Raw genomic sequence first — 19,562 nt, forward strand, 5'->3', positions numbered from 1 at the left:
ATTAGTGCATAAAGGTATGCGTATGTCTGTGGTGATCTGTTGTACTGCTCTAGACTGCTATTAGAAGTTGAGCTAACAAGTGAAAGCTGACTGTAATAAATACGTATACTAGGTACCACCCACAAGTGCACTGAGGTTGAGATAAGCATGATGTAAACTTGGGGCTTTGAGTAACTGATATATTACTTGAATACAAACTCTGCTGGTATCTGACTTTCATTTCCGTTTTTGAGCATGACACTACATTCTCTGCAGTTAAGTGTTCAACTGAGTACTAACGTTGGAAAGGTTTTTGAAGCTTAGCAATGACAGGTATATTACAGGGGCTGTGTCATGCACCACTTTCACACAAAGTCTTTGTGAATCTTCACTTAGACTTCAGGTACCTGTTGATTACTGCTGTGATCATAAGCCACAAGTGAGAAAAGCATTTGTTGACTCAGACAGTATTCGCCTTCTAGTAGTCCTTGGGTATTGAAGTTCAGATAGAATCTTTTCACTGCTGAATACGAGAATCCTGAAATGGATAGAAGGTTTTTTTGTCACTAATCATGTTAGTATGAATATAATAGGTGCTTTACAAAAATCTTAAATAGATGCTCATCATTATCCTGAAAAGGACTCTCTAAATTCTGTGTAACTCTTGTTGTGTGTCACAAAAATTGCTTCCAACTTCTTGGATTTGTAGTGATGTAAAGAGGAAAGAGTTTAAGCCCTGTTACTAGAGGAGTATTTTTGGATAATTGTGCTACTTAGTTTTCCAGCCCGTTATTTCTAGCATGTTGTAAATACTAAAGACATGCATATTTTGTGATAACTTCAGACTTTTCTACAAACTGTTCAGAAACTCACTGGAAGTAAATATGTAACAATTTGCTTTTATGCAGGTCAGATTAAGTTATGCCTACATGGTACTGCAATAGGACTGTGTAAAGACCTGAACTGGCACATTCCAGTGAAATGTCATGTAGACGTACCTGTGATACGTTAAGTGTTTTAATATTAGAATTTGAGAAGTAATGATTCCCACTCTTGTGTTTAACCTATTGTCTCTCTTCATATCTAAAAATGTAATACAGTAATTCTTTTACACATGCAGCTGGGGAAGGAAGGAGAGTTGTTGTGATGGCTTAAAAGGTAATTGATTGTGTTTTCTTACAGAAAATGCCAGAAGCCTCAGAAGACCATAATCATTGGAAGGCCTGTTGACTTCCACTTCTTGGTAATCTGAAACATCATCAATCTGGCATGGCACAGGGCAGTCAACAACTCGACATGCAGGTACTCCAGGATCTCCGACAACGTTTCCCTGAGATACCTGAAGGTGTGCTATCTCAGTGCATGCTTCAGGTATGGTGAAGAATTTTAATTTAAGAGTCTGTCTATTTTATTTTTGTAGTATGAAAATTCTTTTTAGTACTATACATAAGGCATAGATTTTCATTCTTCTGTTTTGTATTCGAAAGGGTCTAAGACTCCACTGCTTTAATTTTTGTCCTATCTTTTATGTACAAAGATTTTTATCATTCTTCACTTAGATTTGTGGAGGTTTTTCCACTGACTATTCTTCCTTGTCTATGCGGCTATCCTGTGACTGTACGCATACAGGGAGTAAGGAAAGTGGCTAATGAGATGATTATTAATGATGGCTACATAAATAGCTTACGTATACTGGAGAAGATTTTAGCAAAAAATGGCTCATTCTTCCAAGATAAGGTACTGGCTTTAGCTAAGAATCTAAAGACTTTCTGTCTTCATAGCATCTTTTTGCCACAGCTGACCGAAGGTTTATTTTTACTTTTTCCAAGTCAGGTGACAGTTGTAGGGGTGTTTGTTTTGTTTTTGTTTTTTCTCCATTACTTCCTTCCACCTTCATCTAAAATCACAAATTGAAAGTGATAATAAGGGACCACACACAATCGTTTTTCAAAGTCGTGGTCATCTGGGAATACATTCTGTTAATGGGAAGATTCGGGAGTGGAATAGAAACATGTAAGATCTGATTTGGCCTTGTGTGACTGTGGCTAAAGTGGAACCTAATCCATAAACTGCTGCGTATGAAAGTAGCAAAGCTGTATTTGCATCCTACCTGCTCCTGGCAGAAGAGTAGGTTTACTTATAACTGTGGCTGTAATTTTTGCATTGTGTGTCTTCTAAACCATACAAATACAAATGAATTGCTTTAAGGTAAGTATAAAGCCCTGCAGTATAAAGCTTTACTTATTCTGATAGTCGTCTCTTCTGTACTGTTAAGTACACGATCCTTTTGATGAACTATGTTTAAGTCATAGACATCTGTAAACTGATAAAATGAAAGAACCCCTAATGCTTCAGAAGCATATGGTGTTCTATATCTATAATACGGTGTTCTGTATAGCTAGTTAGCATGACACTGCAAATATCTGTCATTTTTTTAAGTGTAGCATTTGTTTCCAAACCCACTTTATATATGTTTTGAGATAAACGAGCTGGTTTCAATTAACCTATTGCAATACATGCTCTAGATTTAAATCAGTGTGAGTTTTGGACCTATTAAAAATTGAGAGTCCTTTGGAATGATAAATACATTCCATACCCTGAGAAATCAGATTAGGGCTTGTACTATCAATGTTCTCTTTACCTCCACACTGATGAAGCGACCTAAGGAAGCTGAGGACTCTTTGTGAAGTCCTGTAGATGGCAAAGTGGCTGATGGTAGCGGTTAACTTTTTTGAGACTGCTGTCTTGGCACTGTGGTGCTGGTTATTATTACAAGGTCTGGTTTCCACATGTTCTGGTTTTAAATTTTTCTGTGATACGTCTGGATATCCCCATTGACCATTGGGATGTAGAAGGGGAGCTTGGCATGAAGGGGAAGTAGTCAGGGAGAAGTATCTATAGTGTGAGAGCCATACATAGTGCTGGACTCTCCTGTCTTCTGTCATGTTTGGTAGTAAGTCTTCATCTGAAGAGACACTGAATATGTGTGTTTGTCTGAAATCATGTGAAACTTTGGGAAAGTCATCTTCATTTTAGTATTAAGACTGACTAGGTATCAGTCCTTTAGCAAAGAAATGTAACTGTGACTTTTCAAGCAACTGGATAGGCTGTTGAAAATTGTATTGCAAGGCCACATGAGTATTAATATGTATACAAACTTTATATAGTGATAGTGTTTAAAATAGAAGTGAAATCGTTACTAATGTATATTCCTTAGAATGGTAATCTTAGCACACTAAGGCAGGCAGGGATGTATGGGTGTATGTATAAATATGTACACGCTTCTGGTAGGAGGTGCTGTATGTCACAAAAGCTACCAGTCTTGGATCACATGTAACAAAGGGTGCTGAGGGCCAGATGTAGTTGAACTTGACTCAAAGTGAATTTTTTTTCTTTAACTACTGTTCAATTTCAAAAATTGAACCAGAGCTGATAGAGGCTGTTGTATGAGAAACTGAGGAGAAAAAAAAGACTAAAACCACAATCTGGAATGCTTTCTAGTGATTTTACTCTTTTGGAAAAGCTGTCATTCGTGTTCTTTAAACAAGACTAGATTAAGCTAAAATGAGTAGAGAGAGGAATGAAGAAAAGGGAATTCCCCATTATACTTTTGATTGATTCATAATTTATTGTCTGTATAGTTTCAGCTGCTGGCACCACAGAACAAATCAAACAATTACAGGGGTTATTTGGTTTCCTCACTGATGTATGTATGAATAAACCTTTTTTTAGCCTTGAGCCTGGAATTCTTAAAGGCAGTTGAAATTATGTCAGAATTGTAAGGTGCTTTATGGAATTGCCAGTACTTTTTCAAGCAATACTTATTCTGACTTCATTTGTAAGGCATTAAATTCTGTTCTACCAGAGAAGCTGGTTTAAAATGTTGGGCTTTTAAACTGTCAGGTAAAGAGAAATATTTGGGTAAACAGTAAAAAAAAAAAAAAAAAAAAAAAAAAAAAAAAAAAAGGTGAAAACAGTAAACACATATGTAAACATTAAAAAGTCATCTGCATTTTTGTTTCGACTTCCCATAGTTAGCAATTTTGATCTAGTTTGATTTGATTTGTGTTAGTAGTAGTAGTCAATTGTACATACCTGTTCCTTTTAGAAGATGCCAAGAGTTCTAACCGTTACTTTCCCCAAAACTGAACTTGATTGTTTTAATATGTCATACTGTAGCTAGTGTTACCATTATTTTGCTAGATGCAACGTGAGCTATGTGCTACTTGCATACTATGACCTAGTAGGTATTACCTTTATTTCAAAATTTGTCTGTGAAATATTATCCTTAGTTGTGTTCAAGCTAGGCTTGATTGCAGCTTCAGTTGAATGCTTATTGAATGCTGAGCAGTGGCTTTTTCTTTTGCTGTTTGACAATAGTAGCTGTCCATTCTTACTCCTAGAACAACAACAACCTAGATGCCTGTTGTCGAGTCCTTGCACAGGAGAGCAGCAAATACTTATATATGGAGTACCATAGCCCTGATGACACCAGAATGAATAGAAATAGCCTTTTGCACATTAATCTGGGTATTCATCCTCATACCAGCTATCATGCAGGGGATGGAGCTCAACTTAATGGTGGTCGTACACTGGTACACAGTTCAAGCGATGGACATATTGATCCACAACGCACAGCAGGTAAACAGCTGATATGCTTAGTTCAAGAACCACATTCTGCTCCCGCTGTTGTGGCAGCTTCTCCTAGTTACAATCCGTTTTTCATGAATGACCAGAATAGAAATGCAGCTACTCCTCCTCCACAGCCACCTCCACAGCCATCTTCCGTACAACCAGGAATGAACACGTCTGCTATGCAAGGCCCTCCTCCCACGTATATGCACATACCTCGGTACAGTACAAATCCCATTACTGTTACAGTATCACAAAACCTCCCCTCTGGACAGAGTGTACCCAGAGCTCTACAAATTCTTCCACAGATTCCAAGCAATCTTTATGGGACTCCTGGCTCTATTTATATAAGACAAACATCTCAAAGTTCTTCAGGACGACAGACTCCTCAGAATACACAGTGGCATTCATCGCCACAGGGCCCAGTTCCACATTACACTCCCCGTCCTCTACCTGTGTATCCTCATCAACAGAACTACCAACCTTCTCAGTATTCTCCTAAACAACCCCAGATCCCTCAGTCAGCTTTTCGATCACCACCGGCATCCCAGTGTCCCTCTCCCTTTGGCTCTCCTCAACACCAAGTTCAGCCTCCTCAGCTGGGTCATCAAAGTTCACATGTTTTCATGCCTCCTAGTCCTTCAACTGTCCCACCCCATCCATATCAGCAAGCATCCCAGACTTTCCAAAAACAAGGCAGTCACTCTGTATCGTATCTTCCTTCTTTTGCTGGACCTGGTTTATCCAAAGGTTCCATGAATAAAATAGAAATTACAGTTGAGCCACCACAAAGACCTGGGACTGCAATGAACAGAAGTCCTTCACCAATAAGTAATCAACCATCTCAGCGAAACCAGCACCAGCTGTATGCAGCCACTACTCCTCCTTCGAGCTCTCCATCAAGAGGTATGTCGGGTCAACCCAAACCTCCATTTAGTGTTAATCCAGTATATATTACCTACACTCAACCAACTGGACCTACAGGTGCACCAACACAGTCTCCTCGGGTAATGGTATCTCAGCCAAACCCAACCATTTTTAAAATCACAGTAGGTCGAGCACCGACTGAGAATCTTTTAAATTTAGTGGACCAAGAAGAGCGTTCTGCAGCACCGGAACCTATTCAGCCTATTTCTGTAATCCCAGGATCTGGAGGAGAAAAAGGAAGCCATAAGTATCAGAGAAGTTCTAGTTCTGGATCAGATGACTATGCTTACACTCAAGGTAAATGTCTCACCCTACAAACTCTTATTATTGTCAAATGCACTTTCAGCTTGATTTTGCTTCTTACTAAGTGAGAATTTTTGAACCTGTACACAGAACAATAGAAATTGCACTAAAAATCATTTAATGAGGAGTCTGTTCTCATTTTTTTTAAAAAATAGCCAAATTCCAGTCTAATAGATAAAGAATTTCTGAGGTTCTTAAAGTTGCTATCTTTTAATATTAGGGGAATTTATGAAAAGAAAATACTGCAGCTAAGAAGAGTGAGTGGTTTGTTCATATACTCTATGTCCAGTTTGTAAATCCTGTGTTGAAGAACTATCATAAATTTACACGTGGATTTTATTATTTTTTGTATTTGTTCTGTACTCGGGTGCTTTATAAAACCTGAAGCACTAACTTCTGCAGGGAATTTGAATCCAATTTATTTGGTTTAGATTGAAGAATATTAAGTGAAAGAGGAGAAGGAGGTAGGATTGCAGCTAAAATTACTTCAGGTGTCAATACAAGTCATGTTTTTGTTTTGAAAGGTATTAAAATAACTATTTTGGAGAACTTTATAAAAAGTTCACTTCTTCCACTTAGAGTTTTCAAAGAGGAGGAAGAGACTGGCAGACAAATTTTAGGATGTGTGTTCTGCTGCATAGGGATAGAACATAGTCTTACACGTATGAATGAAGAATTAAGTAATTTAGCAAAAAATAAATAAATGTTGAAATCTAACCTTTAGCTGAAAACTGCTTTTCTCAGAGTAATCTGCTTTGTAGATTTGAAACATTTAAAATTGAGCAAATGAATTGGTCTGCAAGCATTCAAACCAATCATTTTGGATAATGATAGAATGATAATCAGCAGCAATTATTTAAAGAATGTACTTTGTTTCTGGATTTGTGTTTGGAAAAGAGAGTCTGCTCTTCCATTGCTTCTTCTAGTCTTCCTTTCACTTCAGAGAGCTGAAATAATGGTTATAATGCTGTGCTGTAGTTCTTGATTTCTTATTCGCTTTACATCTCTTGAGCTATTCTAACTCATCAACAAAGAGCTGTTCCGTACCTGGTAGACCCAATTAGAAATGTTATTTACGGAGAACAAGCATTAGTAGGTCTGTAACTCCTATGCCATATACTTTGGTAGTGTTCCTATTACAGCTTCATTAAAGATTGTCAGTTACATGAGAAAACTGTACGTAGCTTCATGTAACTGAGAAAAGCATCTTCTGAAACGTAGAAATCTGGTTTTGCCTTTGTATCTTTGACTACATTTGTGTATTTGGAAAACAAAACCAATAAAACTAGTTAGTATATGCTTTTGGGGGCATTTGCTTTTGTGGCAATACCTACCACAGCTAGGACTCGTTATAGCCTTTGGTATTGCTGCACTCTGAACTCTTGATAGAAATAAATTATAGAAAAATAAATATTATATTCTTTAATACAGCAAAGGAGTCCTAAAGAAGAGTATATTTAACAGTTTAATATAGGGAACAAGTTTGTTTAATTTTCTTTTGAATACAAACCATTGTGAAAAGTTACCAAAAATTCATTCTGGTCATTCTACTTCCAGTGTTTCTTTGTAGTGTGAGTCACGTCTGATGAGTAGTACTAGAGTATAATGCGAAGCTCTGTAGCGTAGTCATATCAGATGTCTTTGTGTGACTCCTGCAATTTAACAAGGTTTGATAGTAATAGTGGAAAATCACACAACCTGGTATCTGTACTTTTTAAAAAAAATTCTGTGATCTCTTAAACTTTGCTTGGATGACTTATGCTACTTCAAAACGTAGAGAACAGTTTTGTTCAGTAATATTGGTGCCTCTATTATAAAAACATCTGATGTTATTCTTGGACAGGATTTTCAGTGTTTATTCTTTGGCTGTGAATTGGTGGATCCATACAAAATCCAAAATATAGTGCTACTTTTTTGGACAGAATACTTACATCTGATAAAAAAAACCCCACCATCGTTTTTATGTTCCTGACTGTTGAGTTTTTTATCTTCCCCCAGTAAGCTGTGTCATATTGTTGCTTATTTTTCTAACTTTTTTTTTAGCTAGTTTGCAAATGTTCTTGAGATATTATGTGTTTTCTCTTTGCTGGTGTTGGATAGGGGTGAAGAAAAGGGCAGGTGCTGGCTTGGCTGGTGCTTTGTATGACATAGCATTTTGCAGATTCCACATCATCTTCATGCATTTCAGCAGTTTGCTGGAACATTGTTGTATAAGCAGCGTGCTTGTCTGAATACCCACAGCAAATTTCTTTTATTTTTCTCTGTCCTAGTAGACTTTAATCAGGTAAAACCTGCCAGATCAGAAAGGGCTAAGCATCACACTAATTAATTTGACCAGTTTTACATCATGATGAAATACTGAGAAACAGGCTTCCTGCAGAAACTGAATATTATTTTCCAGCTAGTCAAAATTCTTTCTTTGGCTGCTCTGGGAACCCAATGCCAGCTTGTGAGTGAGAGTTATAAATTTCAGTACCGTGACAAAAATATGAGAGAATGATTAACAGCAGAGAGAGATTAGAGGACAGTAAATCAGCTCTATTGTAGAATTAAAGACTCTGAAGCACCTGAGTTTCCCCCACTTTTTATTTTCTGGATCCTCTAGTCTGTTTTATTGAAGTTCTGTAGTTTTGCCTTTGAGCACTGGGGAACTTACAGTATTGAGAATTACAATACTCTTTGAAAAGCTAAGACTACTTGAAGTTTATTATAGCTTAATCTGTAATAGCAGTGAAAAAACCCCACAATTCAGGACTGACATTTGACTAATGTCTTAAGGCTAGTGTGTCAGCTGCTATTGAGCAGCAGATATGAAGTGTGCGTTACCTTCTGATCTTACCTCTGGTATTTTTTTTTTTTTGTCAGTACAGTATTAATATAATTAGGTTGCTGTTTCATCCTGAGAAGCTGTCTCCTTGTACAGGTGCCTTTGTATTTTTGAGACGAGAAAGACCAAATGCAAAAAAAGAAGCTTTGACCAAAATGGTAATATCAACTTCAAGTTACTGTCTAAAATGTGTTTTTATTCTGGAAGAACTTTGTTCTAAATTGTAGTTCATTTGGCATGAAAGCATCTTCACACTGATATTTGGCTGCATGTTTATGATCACTTTTTTTTTCCAGAAAGGTCACTCATGAATCTTACGCATAACTTAAGAATTCAGTTTTCCAGGTGTTTGTGTGTTAGTAACGATTTCTTCCATGTAAAACGTTAGCCTTGCTGTTACATCAACGAGCAAGGATGGAGAGGTTAGCAAAGGAACTGAAGCTTGAGAAAGAAGAGCTCGAACGCCTGAAAGCCGAAGTCAATGGTATGGAGCATGACCTAATGCAGAGGCGGGTTCGAAGAGACACCTGTACAGCTGCGATTCCAACAGTAAGCAATTTGTTAGTATTCTAATTCAAGATTCAAATCTATTTTCTATGTTTTCACGAACTAAAGTGTTATATAAAAAATATTTTGGGGTATAAAATCTTCAGTCTTTGGAGATGACTTTTTATAAGTTCTTGGCTTGTTGTAAGCCAGTTCTTATAATTTAAGAAGCAGATATGTGTCCAGCTTGCTTAGTGTTCACAACAGAATTTCTGAAACTTGTATATATGTGCTTTTCTGGACCATGGAACTGAATAGATAGTTACTTTCCAAACAACCTATAAACGTGTGTGTCCGAGTCTGTTTAAATATCACGAGCCATAAACAGCTTGGTGTTCATGCAGCAAGGTTTCACATTTTTTAAAAAGGCTATTTTGTTAGACTGAGGTATTTTGTTGATTCAGTAGTTGCATCTCCTAGATAATCTATTTCCCATTTGGTATGTGCAGGATGTGCCAAATAACTTTTCAGTGGTGGTGTTGGTTCAAATAGTTGGCACCTCTCTCTCCTCTTTTCCTTGTTGATTCTTCCTATCTGTGTGACTTCCACCTGCGAGCGACTCCAGCCCAAACATCTGTATGGCTCTGATAAGAGAATTCATCTGACTGAAAAATAATTTCCACTTTGTGCAGTTGTTAGCCAAATCAGTTCAGACTGACTGACTTACTGTGCTGACATAAACAAAGCACAAAGATGTGGGCTGGAAGGCATAGTAGGGGCTGTTAGCTGCTTAACTAGTATGGCTGCTGTATGTCTCACCTGTTTCAGGGCACCATTTGGCAGATATGTTCCTGGGAGGAATACAGAGGCACTGTCTGAGTGTGCAAGGATGAGGTTAGGAGAGCCAAAGCCCAGCTGGAATTGAATCTGGCACGGGAAGTCAAAGACAAAAAGAAGGGCTTCTATTAGTACATAGGTGACAAAAGGAAGGCTAGTGAAAATGTGGACCCATTGCTTAATGAAACCTGGTTACACAGGATGTGGAAAAGGCAGAGATATTGAACGCCTTCTTTGCCTCAGTCTTTACAGGCCTTCAGGAATCTTGAGTCTCAGAGACCCAGGGAAAAGTCTGGAGCAAGGAAGGTGTACCATTGGTGGAAGAGGATCAGGTCAGGGAATACTTAAGCAAAGCGGACATGCATGAGCTCATGGTCCTGGATGGGATGCACCCAAGTGCTGAGGGAGCTGGCAGATGTCATTGCAAAGCCGCTCCAGATAATCTTTGATTGATTATAGTGTTTGGGAGAAGTGCCCCAAGACTAGAGGAGAGCAAATGTCACTCCTTTTGTCCAGAAGGAGGACCCAGGCTGACAAGCTGGTCAGCCTCACCTTGATCCTAGGAAAGTGATGGAGCAACTAATCCAGAAGACCATTTCCAAGCATATGAAGGACAAAAAAAATGATCAGCAGTAGTCAGCATGGATTCACAAAGGGGAAGTCAGGCTCAACCAATTTGATAAACTTCTGGGATGAAAAGATTGGCCTGGTAGATGAGGAGACAGCAGTGATTATCTTTCTAGACTTCAGTACAGCTTTGAACATTGTCTCCTGTAAGATCTTCATAGAGAAGCTGATGAAATATGGGCTGGATGAGCAGACAATGAGGTGGATTGAGAACTGACTGAACAGGCAGGCCAAGAGTATGGCAATCAGTGGCACAAAGTCTGTTTGAAGGCCAGTAACTAGTGGTGTACCACAGGGGTCAGTACTGGATCTGACACCATTTAACATCTTCCTTCATGATCTGGATGATGAGGCAGAGTGTACCCTCAGCAAGTTTGCTGATGACACAAAACTGGGAGAGTTGTACTGCCATTCAGAGGGACTTCAAAAAGCTGGCAAAATGGACAGGCAGGAACCTCATGGCATTCAGCAAGGGGAAGTACTAAGTCCTGCACTTGGGGAGGAACGACCCCATGCTCCCATAAGCTGGGAGCCGACCAACTGGAAAGCAGTTTTGCAGAAAAGGCCTTGTGGTCCTGGTGGAGACCACGCTGAATATGAGCCAGTAATGTGGCATAGAAGGCTAATGATATCCTGGGCTGCATTTGGAGTGTTGCCAGCAAGGAGAGAGAGAGGTTACCCTTCCCCTTTATTCAGCACTGGTGAGGCCACACTTGGAGTATGGTGTCCAAGAGTGGGCTCCCCACTACAAGAGAGAGATATGGTCATACTGGAGAGTCCAGTGAAGGGCCACAGAGGTGATTAAGGAACTGGAGCATATCTCCTATGAGGACAGGCTGAGAGAGGTAGGACTGTTCAACCTGGAGAAGAGAAGGCTTGGGGGGGATCTTATCAATGTATATAAGTACCTGAAGGGAGGGCACAAAGAGATGGAATAAGACTCTTTCCACTGGTGCCCAGTGACATGACCAGAAACACAGGAGGGTCCCTCTGCACATCAGGAACCATTTTTTTTTTACTGTGTGGTTGACTGAGCACAGGCACAGGTTGCCCAGAGCGGTTGTAGAGTCTTCATCCTTGGAGATAATCAAAAGCCATCTGGGCAGAGGGGTTGGACCAGGTGACCTCCAGAGGTCCCTTCCAACCTCAAACATTCTGTGATTTTTGTGACTCTGTGATGCTGGAATGCATCCTAGGATAGGATAGTTATTCATACATGTTAATAATCACTGCTGCTAGCATTGGAAACACTTTGTTTTCCAGTAACCCAGGGTTTCTTAATGATATCCAAATATATAGACTTAAATAACTGATTATTCTGTTAAGAATAATTACTGTGTTGCAGCATTGAACGATTTAAATATACAGGGCTAGAAGGTTATGGCTCCTTGAGGTGATACTAATAAACTAACTCCTGACCTTATTCAGTTATAATCAAGCAATAATTAATGTGAACTGCAGTTTGTATTCTGTTTCCTGATCATCTTGATGTAAACTTATGTAGCAAGGCATCAATTTATACAGAATTTTATAAGGTGTATGGTTTTATAAACTTGAGCTCAGCTATGTCTTCTTACTAATGAATTTTAATACTGACTTGTTCGTTTTTGTTGGTGTGGTTGGTTTTCCTCCTTAAATGCCAATACAAGAATGTTTTTTGAGGGAGTAAATTGGGTAGAGGGGACAGGATAGACAGTGGAATCTTGACTATTTTTTTCTGTGCCTTATCTATACTCGGTTTTTAATAGTTGTTAACGAAGATACAGCAATGTTATTTCTATGTCAGATGAGATACTGACTTTCCCACAATTACTATTTTGGGTTGTTTCTTTCTAGTCTGAGGAAATGACCAGATTGAGAAGCCGCAACAGGCAGCTCCAGATAGATGTTGACTGTACACTGAAAGAAGTTGATCTCCTTCAATCTAGAGGTAAAGAATTGATTTTTTTTTTTTAAAAACCATAATTTAAATATGGGCAGGCATGTTGCAGTTGACACCAGTTTGGGCAGGAGTTGGCCACACTTTGAGTACTGTCTTCAGTGTTGGGCCCCTCACTACAAGAAAGACATTGAGGTGCTGGAGCATGTCCAAAGAAGGGCAATGAGGCTGGTGAAGGGTCTAGAGCACAAGTCATATGAGCAGCGGCTGAGGGAACTGGGCGTGTTTAGCCTGGATAACAGGAGGCTGAGGGGAGACCTTATCGCTCTCTACAACTACTTGAAAGGAGGCTGTAGCCAGGTGGGGGTTGGACTCTTCTGCCAAGTAACAAGCAATGGGACAAGAGGAAATGGCCTCAAGTTGTGCCAGGAGAGTTTAGATTGGATATTAGGAAAAACTTCTTCAGGGAAGGGGTTGTCAGTCATTGGAACAGGCTGCCCAGGGAAGTGGTTGAGTCACCATCCCTGGAGGTATTTAAAAGATGTGTAGATATGGTGCTTAGGGACATGGTTTAGTGGTTGGACTTGGCAGTGTTAGGCTAACGGTCGGACTTGATGATCTTAAAGGTCTTTTCCAACCTGAACGATTCTATGATTCTAATATACTATGTGCTTAGATGTGGATACTTGGACTCTTTGAAGTTCGGTTTTGATTATCAATATCAACTTATCTCTAAAAGGTGCTTTTTCAGTTGCAACCTGATAAACTTGACTTGGTAATATTTCTGTTGGCCAAGTTAAATTACATTACCAAGAAAGCAAATTTTTTTAAAAAAATACTCCTTAGTGAAAGTTCTTTACTTAATTTTTAAACTTTTTGCTGACAGAGGCTCTGACCAGGTAATAAAAAAGAGAACTACAGGTTGCACCCAAGAAGTTTACAAACAGAAATCTACTTAGGTCTTTAAAAATCCTCTTTGTGCAACAGAAACTTGACATAAATACAGTCAAATAGATTAGAATATGCATAGTCTTTCTTTTTTACCAAGAATGTGTACTGCAGAAAGATTTATATTTTCACATTTTTTTGAAGCAATACAGAATGCTGAGCTGGAGTTGATTCTTCAACATGAGATTAGCCTGCTAAAAATTACTAGAATCAACACAAAACTGAAAATATGTGACAAAAGGCTACTCAGGAAAAAGCTAATTTATAATGTCATAATAAAAAGATGTATAAAATCTGAAGCCTATAGATGTTCAGATCACTGGCATAGGCATGTAAATAACCTTGGAGTTACACTTTATTACTTTTCTTTTCTGACAGGGAACTTTGATCCGAAAGCCACGTGTAACTTCTATGATAACATAGAGCCTGGTCCTGTTGTGCCACCAAAGCCATATAAAAAGGGTAGGTCAACAAACAAGCATCAAGTTAGCTAATCTGCATTGAAAAAGCTTTGGGTTTTTTCCTTCTTTAAAAAAAAAAAAACCACCTGTGATGACAGGAAGCAATTCTAATTATAACTTTTTACTGTCTGCGAACCAAACCAGAACATGTTTATGTAAGTGAAGTAATCCTGGCTACAACTTGTTTTCCTCAAACAGGTTGTTGCAAATGAATGTTCTGTTAATAGATTGTTTGTAAATACTAGTAGAATACTACTAGAAATTCACTAGTAGAAAGAGTTGAAAATATACAGACTTTTATATGTTAACTGGACCTTCCTAATTGTTTTTTTTTTTTAAAAAATACTTCTGTGTTAAAAGCTCTGTGTCAGGTTTGTTTAGCTGTCTTCTAATATGTATTGTTAGCATTTTATAGTTTAGTTGGAATTTTTTATGCAAGTTTAATAGGTGACAGCAGCTTTTTAAAATTTGCATTTCTATTTTAAAATATAATTAAACTTGAATGGTCACACTTTACCTATTTTTTGTGTAGAGCATGAATTTCACAGTAGCCCCAAAGTTTTAGCATAGCAAGAGCTTCAGACTTTTTAAGGACCGAGACAGAACACATTTCCTCACATCGGTCTAAAGAGATAAGTGTCGCACTTGTACAAGTTCATTACTGGTTTCTAAAATTGTCTGTGCTAATTGTATAGTATCTAGGATTCACATCCAGCTGAGGACACTGAAGTTTGACATCAGCACAGGCACTGTGTGTTTAGTCTCACTTTTTTGCTCAGTGGTGATTCAGTCAGTACATGACTCAACTCACCATTAGTAGACACCCAGTGGCCGTGTAGCTGAGTTGCTCTCTGAACACCACTACATGTAGTGGTGGTTTTGGAGCAGAATCCTACCTTTTGTCTCGGGTATTTTTGGACCTTTTTTTTTTCTCTTACTTCCTGAAATCTCTTAAAAGAATGGTTTCAAATGTTACTGGCAGTGTTTAAACACTTTGTATCTTTCTACTGAAATAGCCAGTCTAGGATCCTGTGCTCTAGAGTAAACAGTGGTCTCTTCTCTGAAAATGTTGTATGATAAGATTTATAATATTGTGTTTCCTCTTACAGTAACTAGCATGCACTAAAATTGTTAGTGGAAAAGAAGTCACTCTTCTGAATCAGTAATCATATAGTCTGCTTGAAAATCCAAATTTCGTAAATAAGTTCTAATTGCTGATAAACACTTCACAAAGCTTTTTTGCAGCTGAATTTTGAATTCATACAAGGATTTTTTTCCCCCTCTTTTGAAGCAAGTATTTTACCCTTTGATATAATAAAATACTTAGTATGTGGAAATTTAAAAGAAAGAGAAGTCCCATAACTACTGCTCATGGTTCATAAAAAAGCCCCAGTACTGGGATATGTTGCCTGCATTAGGTGATAGTGTCTAGGAAAGACAGTAGCAGCAGGTGAGCAGTGGTATGAAGGCAGCTGCCTGGATTCACGTTAAATTGCAGTGGTCGTGTGGTTGATTTAAGGCACTGCTGCTTTGTGATGCTTGAAGAGATTATCTTAATTACACTAGCCTATTGGATTTATTATTTCAAAGCAAAATAACATGCAAAACTTGCATGAAATAAGTGATTTTATTTGGCAGTTGGAAAGGTAGTGTTTTGTAAGGATTTGTGCGACTTTTATGACTAACTTCACGGTTTTGTCTGTCAGCTTACTACAGATCAGTTTTAGGTCTGGTGTGCTGTATTCTGAGCTTGGCTTTTAACATGGAATTGTAAAAATATTTTTTCTTCTTAAAAAATTCCATTTCCTTAATATTCAGCTGTTGAATATTCAGGCATCGGCAGACAGACAGGTATGGTCTGCTCTGTGCTGCCGTCTGGCTGGTCAACATGAATGCAGTCCAGTGCCCACACTACTTGCTTAGAAGGAGTTTGTCGAGGCTAAGCACTGTTGATGTGACTGCACAACTTCTGGACTGGAGAAGGTTTACATCTAAAGGAGGAGGTTACTATATTTTCTTTTAGTATGTCTCTGAAGACAAACCTAAGTACTATTTGCACTTTGTCATCAGCCATCTGCTACATTTCTTAGCAGATGACAGCAATATGTGCACTTGGACAGACATATTTTACAACCTAAATTCTCTTTCAATTAAACTGTTCTACAGATGTTTCTGTAGCAGATGGGTATCTTAACCTCACCTTCTAGGTATGTGTGCTAATGTTTTTTCAAATATTAACATTTTGTAAAATGTTGTGTTTCAACATCCTAGGAGTATTTGTCACTTTTAGTAGATAACCTGAGGTCTTGAAGTAGTGGTAGGAGATGTCAGAAAACTGAGTCTCTCTGTGGGTTAATATCTAATGTATGATTTGCATACGTACGGATTTTATGAATGAAAACAGACCGCTGCTTCACACACGCACATCCCTGCTGCAAAGCCATAAGAATAACCATCATCTTGTTTTGAAACAGGCCTACCATTTTATTTTTATATTGTATTTTCTTCAGCCTGGATAAATGCTAGAAAAAGATGCAGAAAATATATCATCTGTCAGACTGTTTGAAGGAACTAAGTTACAAGTAGTCTCTCACTTCAGGTAAAGTAGGGTTATTGGAATTTAGAATTCGGTGACTGCTGTACGTAAACCCCTGAAGTAATTCCTTAACAGGATGGTGTTGCAGTGCCAGTAACAAACTTTTCAGTACGTTTTGAACTATTTAACCTTTAGCAGTATCGGTGACCTAACAGTGGTGACTGCTTTTTTGGTTTTTATGTAATGTGGTTAAGTGACCCTTTACAGAAGTGAAATGCTTTAAATATTCACAGACTGAATTAGAAATGCTTTAGCAAAAGACCTTTAATGTTACCGAAGTGTAAAGGTTTCCACTTTTGATTTAGGCTAGAGTGTTTAGTGAAGTGACAAACCAGTAGTATGATCTTGCCTATCATCCTTCTCTTCTGAAATAAGAAAAAATGTTTTCCTTTGGCTTTTTTTTAGAGCATCAAACCAGCTCCAAACAGACTCCACGGACTCAACCGAGAGATGAAGACTTTGAAGGGGCTCCATGGAATTGTGATAGCTGCACCTTTCTAAATCATCCAGCGCTAAATCGCTGTGAGCAGTGTGAAATGCCACGATACACCTGAAAATCAGGAAGGGGCTGCGTTGGGTTGAAAACAGGCTCTTAAGCCGACAGATGTAGGAGAAGGAAACATGGGGAACCTTTCAGTCCATCTGCCCAGCCTTTGCCCGTCAACAATCTTCATATTGCAAGGGGTGGGAGTAACGTGTTAAGATGTTTCTGCTTGTGCTACACTAAAAGTAAATAAATTAAGGGTGAAATTCTTTCTTATCCCATTGCAGTGAGCAAAGCAGAAAATGAAACCTGAAAATGTAAAAGGATTAATTTTGGGAAGAATGTATACAGGAAAGCAAATAACTACTGGTGTTTAGTCCTGTGGTTATAGATACTGCTTAGTGGCTCTAAGAAAACCAAACTGTTTTTTAAAAAAAAATTATAGGACTCTTAGTAATGGTGTGAAATGTTACACTTAACCACAAAATCTGAAGAGCCAGAGCTGACTTAACCTGGCCACAGCTAGCTGGAAAACAAAGGCTCCCTGTGCTTCTAGATTGTAAGCTACTGAAAAAGAAGACAGGTAAATGCAATGATAAATTTTGCAATGTATAAAAAAAACAAGGAGAAGGGTATTTGTTATTGCTGCTTTTTTTCAGGGTAACTTATGTCTACAAAAAAATTGCTGTTTGAAATAGTAACCTAAGGTGACTAAATGAGATACCGTATGAGTGTTACAGAGAGTTTAATCAGAGGTAATTTTTTACAATCCCTTTTGCTTGTACAGTGCTCACCTGGCTGTGTCAACACTGGTAATAAACTAAGAATGAATTCTACCGTATTACAGATGAAAATACTGCTGCATGCTTTCATTAGGCCTTTGTGTTTCAAAGCTAAAAGTATGCTTTTATATACAACAATCTTCTAAGCCTGTGCTCTGTAGCAGCACAGTGACATACGCCAAACACAGACTACTGCAAATTTGGTTTGGAAGACTTGAGCTCAGCCATGGTTGTGTATGAGAAGAGTTTGTACCCAGTTCCTTAGGCCTTTTCAGCTTCCAATTTGTGAAGAATTGATGATGTTTACAGCACAGAAGGTACTTTGTGCCCCAGTTCAAAGTTAGCTGAAAAAAAATTAATCAGTTAGCTCTTCAGTAAAGGTTTATTTGCACATTGTTAATAAACCAGCCTGCATAAAAGAGCAGATGCCAGATCCTGAAAAATTACACACTGCATTCTTTTTATTTTGGTCATGAAATATTTGCTGTAGTTGAAGAACACAAGACTTGCAACTGAAAATCGTACTGGTACTTTTATGCATATGATATACTGTATTATAAAGGTGATGTTCAATTTGTTTGAATGCTTCAGGTTGCTGTAATAAAGCACTCAATACCTGTGAAATCGATCTTGGGTTTGGGCAGCTGAATGATTATGTTACACAACTGCGTGACTGAGCAGGATGTTCTTGTGTACTGGTCAGAAGCTGGTACAGTGCATTTGAGTTCTTACGGTATAACTGTGTCAAGATTTGGAGACACAACCAAGCACGTCAGCTGAGTTACAGTAATTGACTTTGCAACCGTGAGGCAAAATGTGCTAGCTAAACCTTATCAGAAGAGATTTAAGCTACTTCATTTTAAATTGTTATTAGCTCATGGCAGCCACATCCATATGGTCAATTATCACAATTCACTTGATGTGTGATAACATGTTAAGCTGTGGTAGAACAATCATGTCTGAATCCTTATGTAAAATCAAGCAGCCTTTGTAAGGGTTGGGTAGTGGAAAACTCATCTTGACTGCATTGCTCGATCTGGTGTCTTCTCTCTCTGCAGTTTATAAAGATAACAGTAAAAAACAAACTGTGATCTTAGATGAGGAACCAATATTTTATCTGGCATTTTTCAGTATGTTCTTGCACTAGTTGAATCTTCAGCATAATTTTAAATAAGCTAAGAGATCTCCAGCGATCAGTGTGCACCACTGATGAGCAAAACAAAGTCAAAGGCATTGGAATTAGTCCCTTCTCATATGGAAAAGGGTAAAAAAAATAACTGTCACGTGAAGTTGGAAGGCAAATACTGATTTTATTTATGTAAGTGGACAGTCTGACAAAACCAAGGTAACGAGAAAGCAGATGAGCAGAAGAGTTATACCTAGGATAAGCAGTACCATTGCTGTTATCAGCTGTATAATGAATTACTCAAAACAATACCAGTAACTTCATGACTTTTCTATCGTGATGCCTTTGCCTTTGTATTATTTAAATTTTCTGTTCATATGTACTTCTGCGGAAGTTCTAGAAGCATTTGTTTTTGCTGGAATTACAAAATGATAGCAACTGAAATGACAGTCAGCAAATGAGAGTAGTTGTGTCACGCATCAATACAGCTGTGCCATTTTCAGACAGAATATATGCTACTTTTGAAGGGGGGGTGGGGGGGTGGAAATGCATGCAGTCCAATATTTCCCTGAACTGTAATAACCATAAATGGAGACTTGGTAATCTTAGTCGTAGCTTCACCAGAGGAAGAGAAGGCAGGCTGCCGTGTGACAGTAAGATGCATTCTG

At 38.3% G+C, this 19,562-nt stretch overlaps 1 protein-coding gene across 7 annotated transcripts in view; it reads left to right on the forward strand.

The window, feature by feature from the left end:
* TAB3 (TGF-beta activated kinase 1 (MAP3K7) binding protein 3) overlaps positions 1-18,396 on the forward strand; it is a 44,721-nt gene extending 26,325 nt beyond the window's left edge. The window contains exons 2-8 of one of the 7 annotated variants that reach the window (XM_075774649.1): positions 1,162-1,350; positions 4,383-5,517; positions 5,698-5,835; positions 9,057-9,217; positions 12,455-12,548; positions 13,824-13,907; positions 16,908-18,396. In XM_075774649.1, coding sequence (XP_075630764.1) covers positions 1,249-1,350; positions 4,383-5,517; positions 5,698-5,835; positions 9,057-9,217; positions 12,455-12,548; positions 13,824-13,907; positions 16,908-17,056 — 1,863 coding nt within the window. In that variant the 5' untranslated portion in view covers positions 1,162-1,248 and the 3' untranslated portion in view covers positions 17,057-18,396. Of the gene's footprint in view, positions 1-1,161; positions 1,351-4,382; positions 5,836-9,056; positions 9,229-10,234; positions 10,396-12,454; positions 12,549-13,823; positions 13,908-14,438; positions 14,603-16,907 lie in introns of those variants that run through there. The other 6 variants (XM_075774644.1, XM_075774666.1, XM_075774633.1 and 3 more) reach the window with 6 other exon arrangements.
* Positions 18,397-19,562: the final 1,166 nt, after the last annotated feature.

Source organism: Balearica regulorum, chromosome 1 (assembly GCF_011004875.1).
Source record: "Balearica regulorum gibbericeps isolate bBalReg1 chromosome 1, bBalReg1.pri, whole genome shotgun sequence".
Classification (NCBI taxonomy): Eukaryota; Metazoa; Chordata; class Aves; order Gruiformes; family Gruidae; genus Balearica; species Balearica regulorum.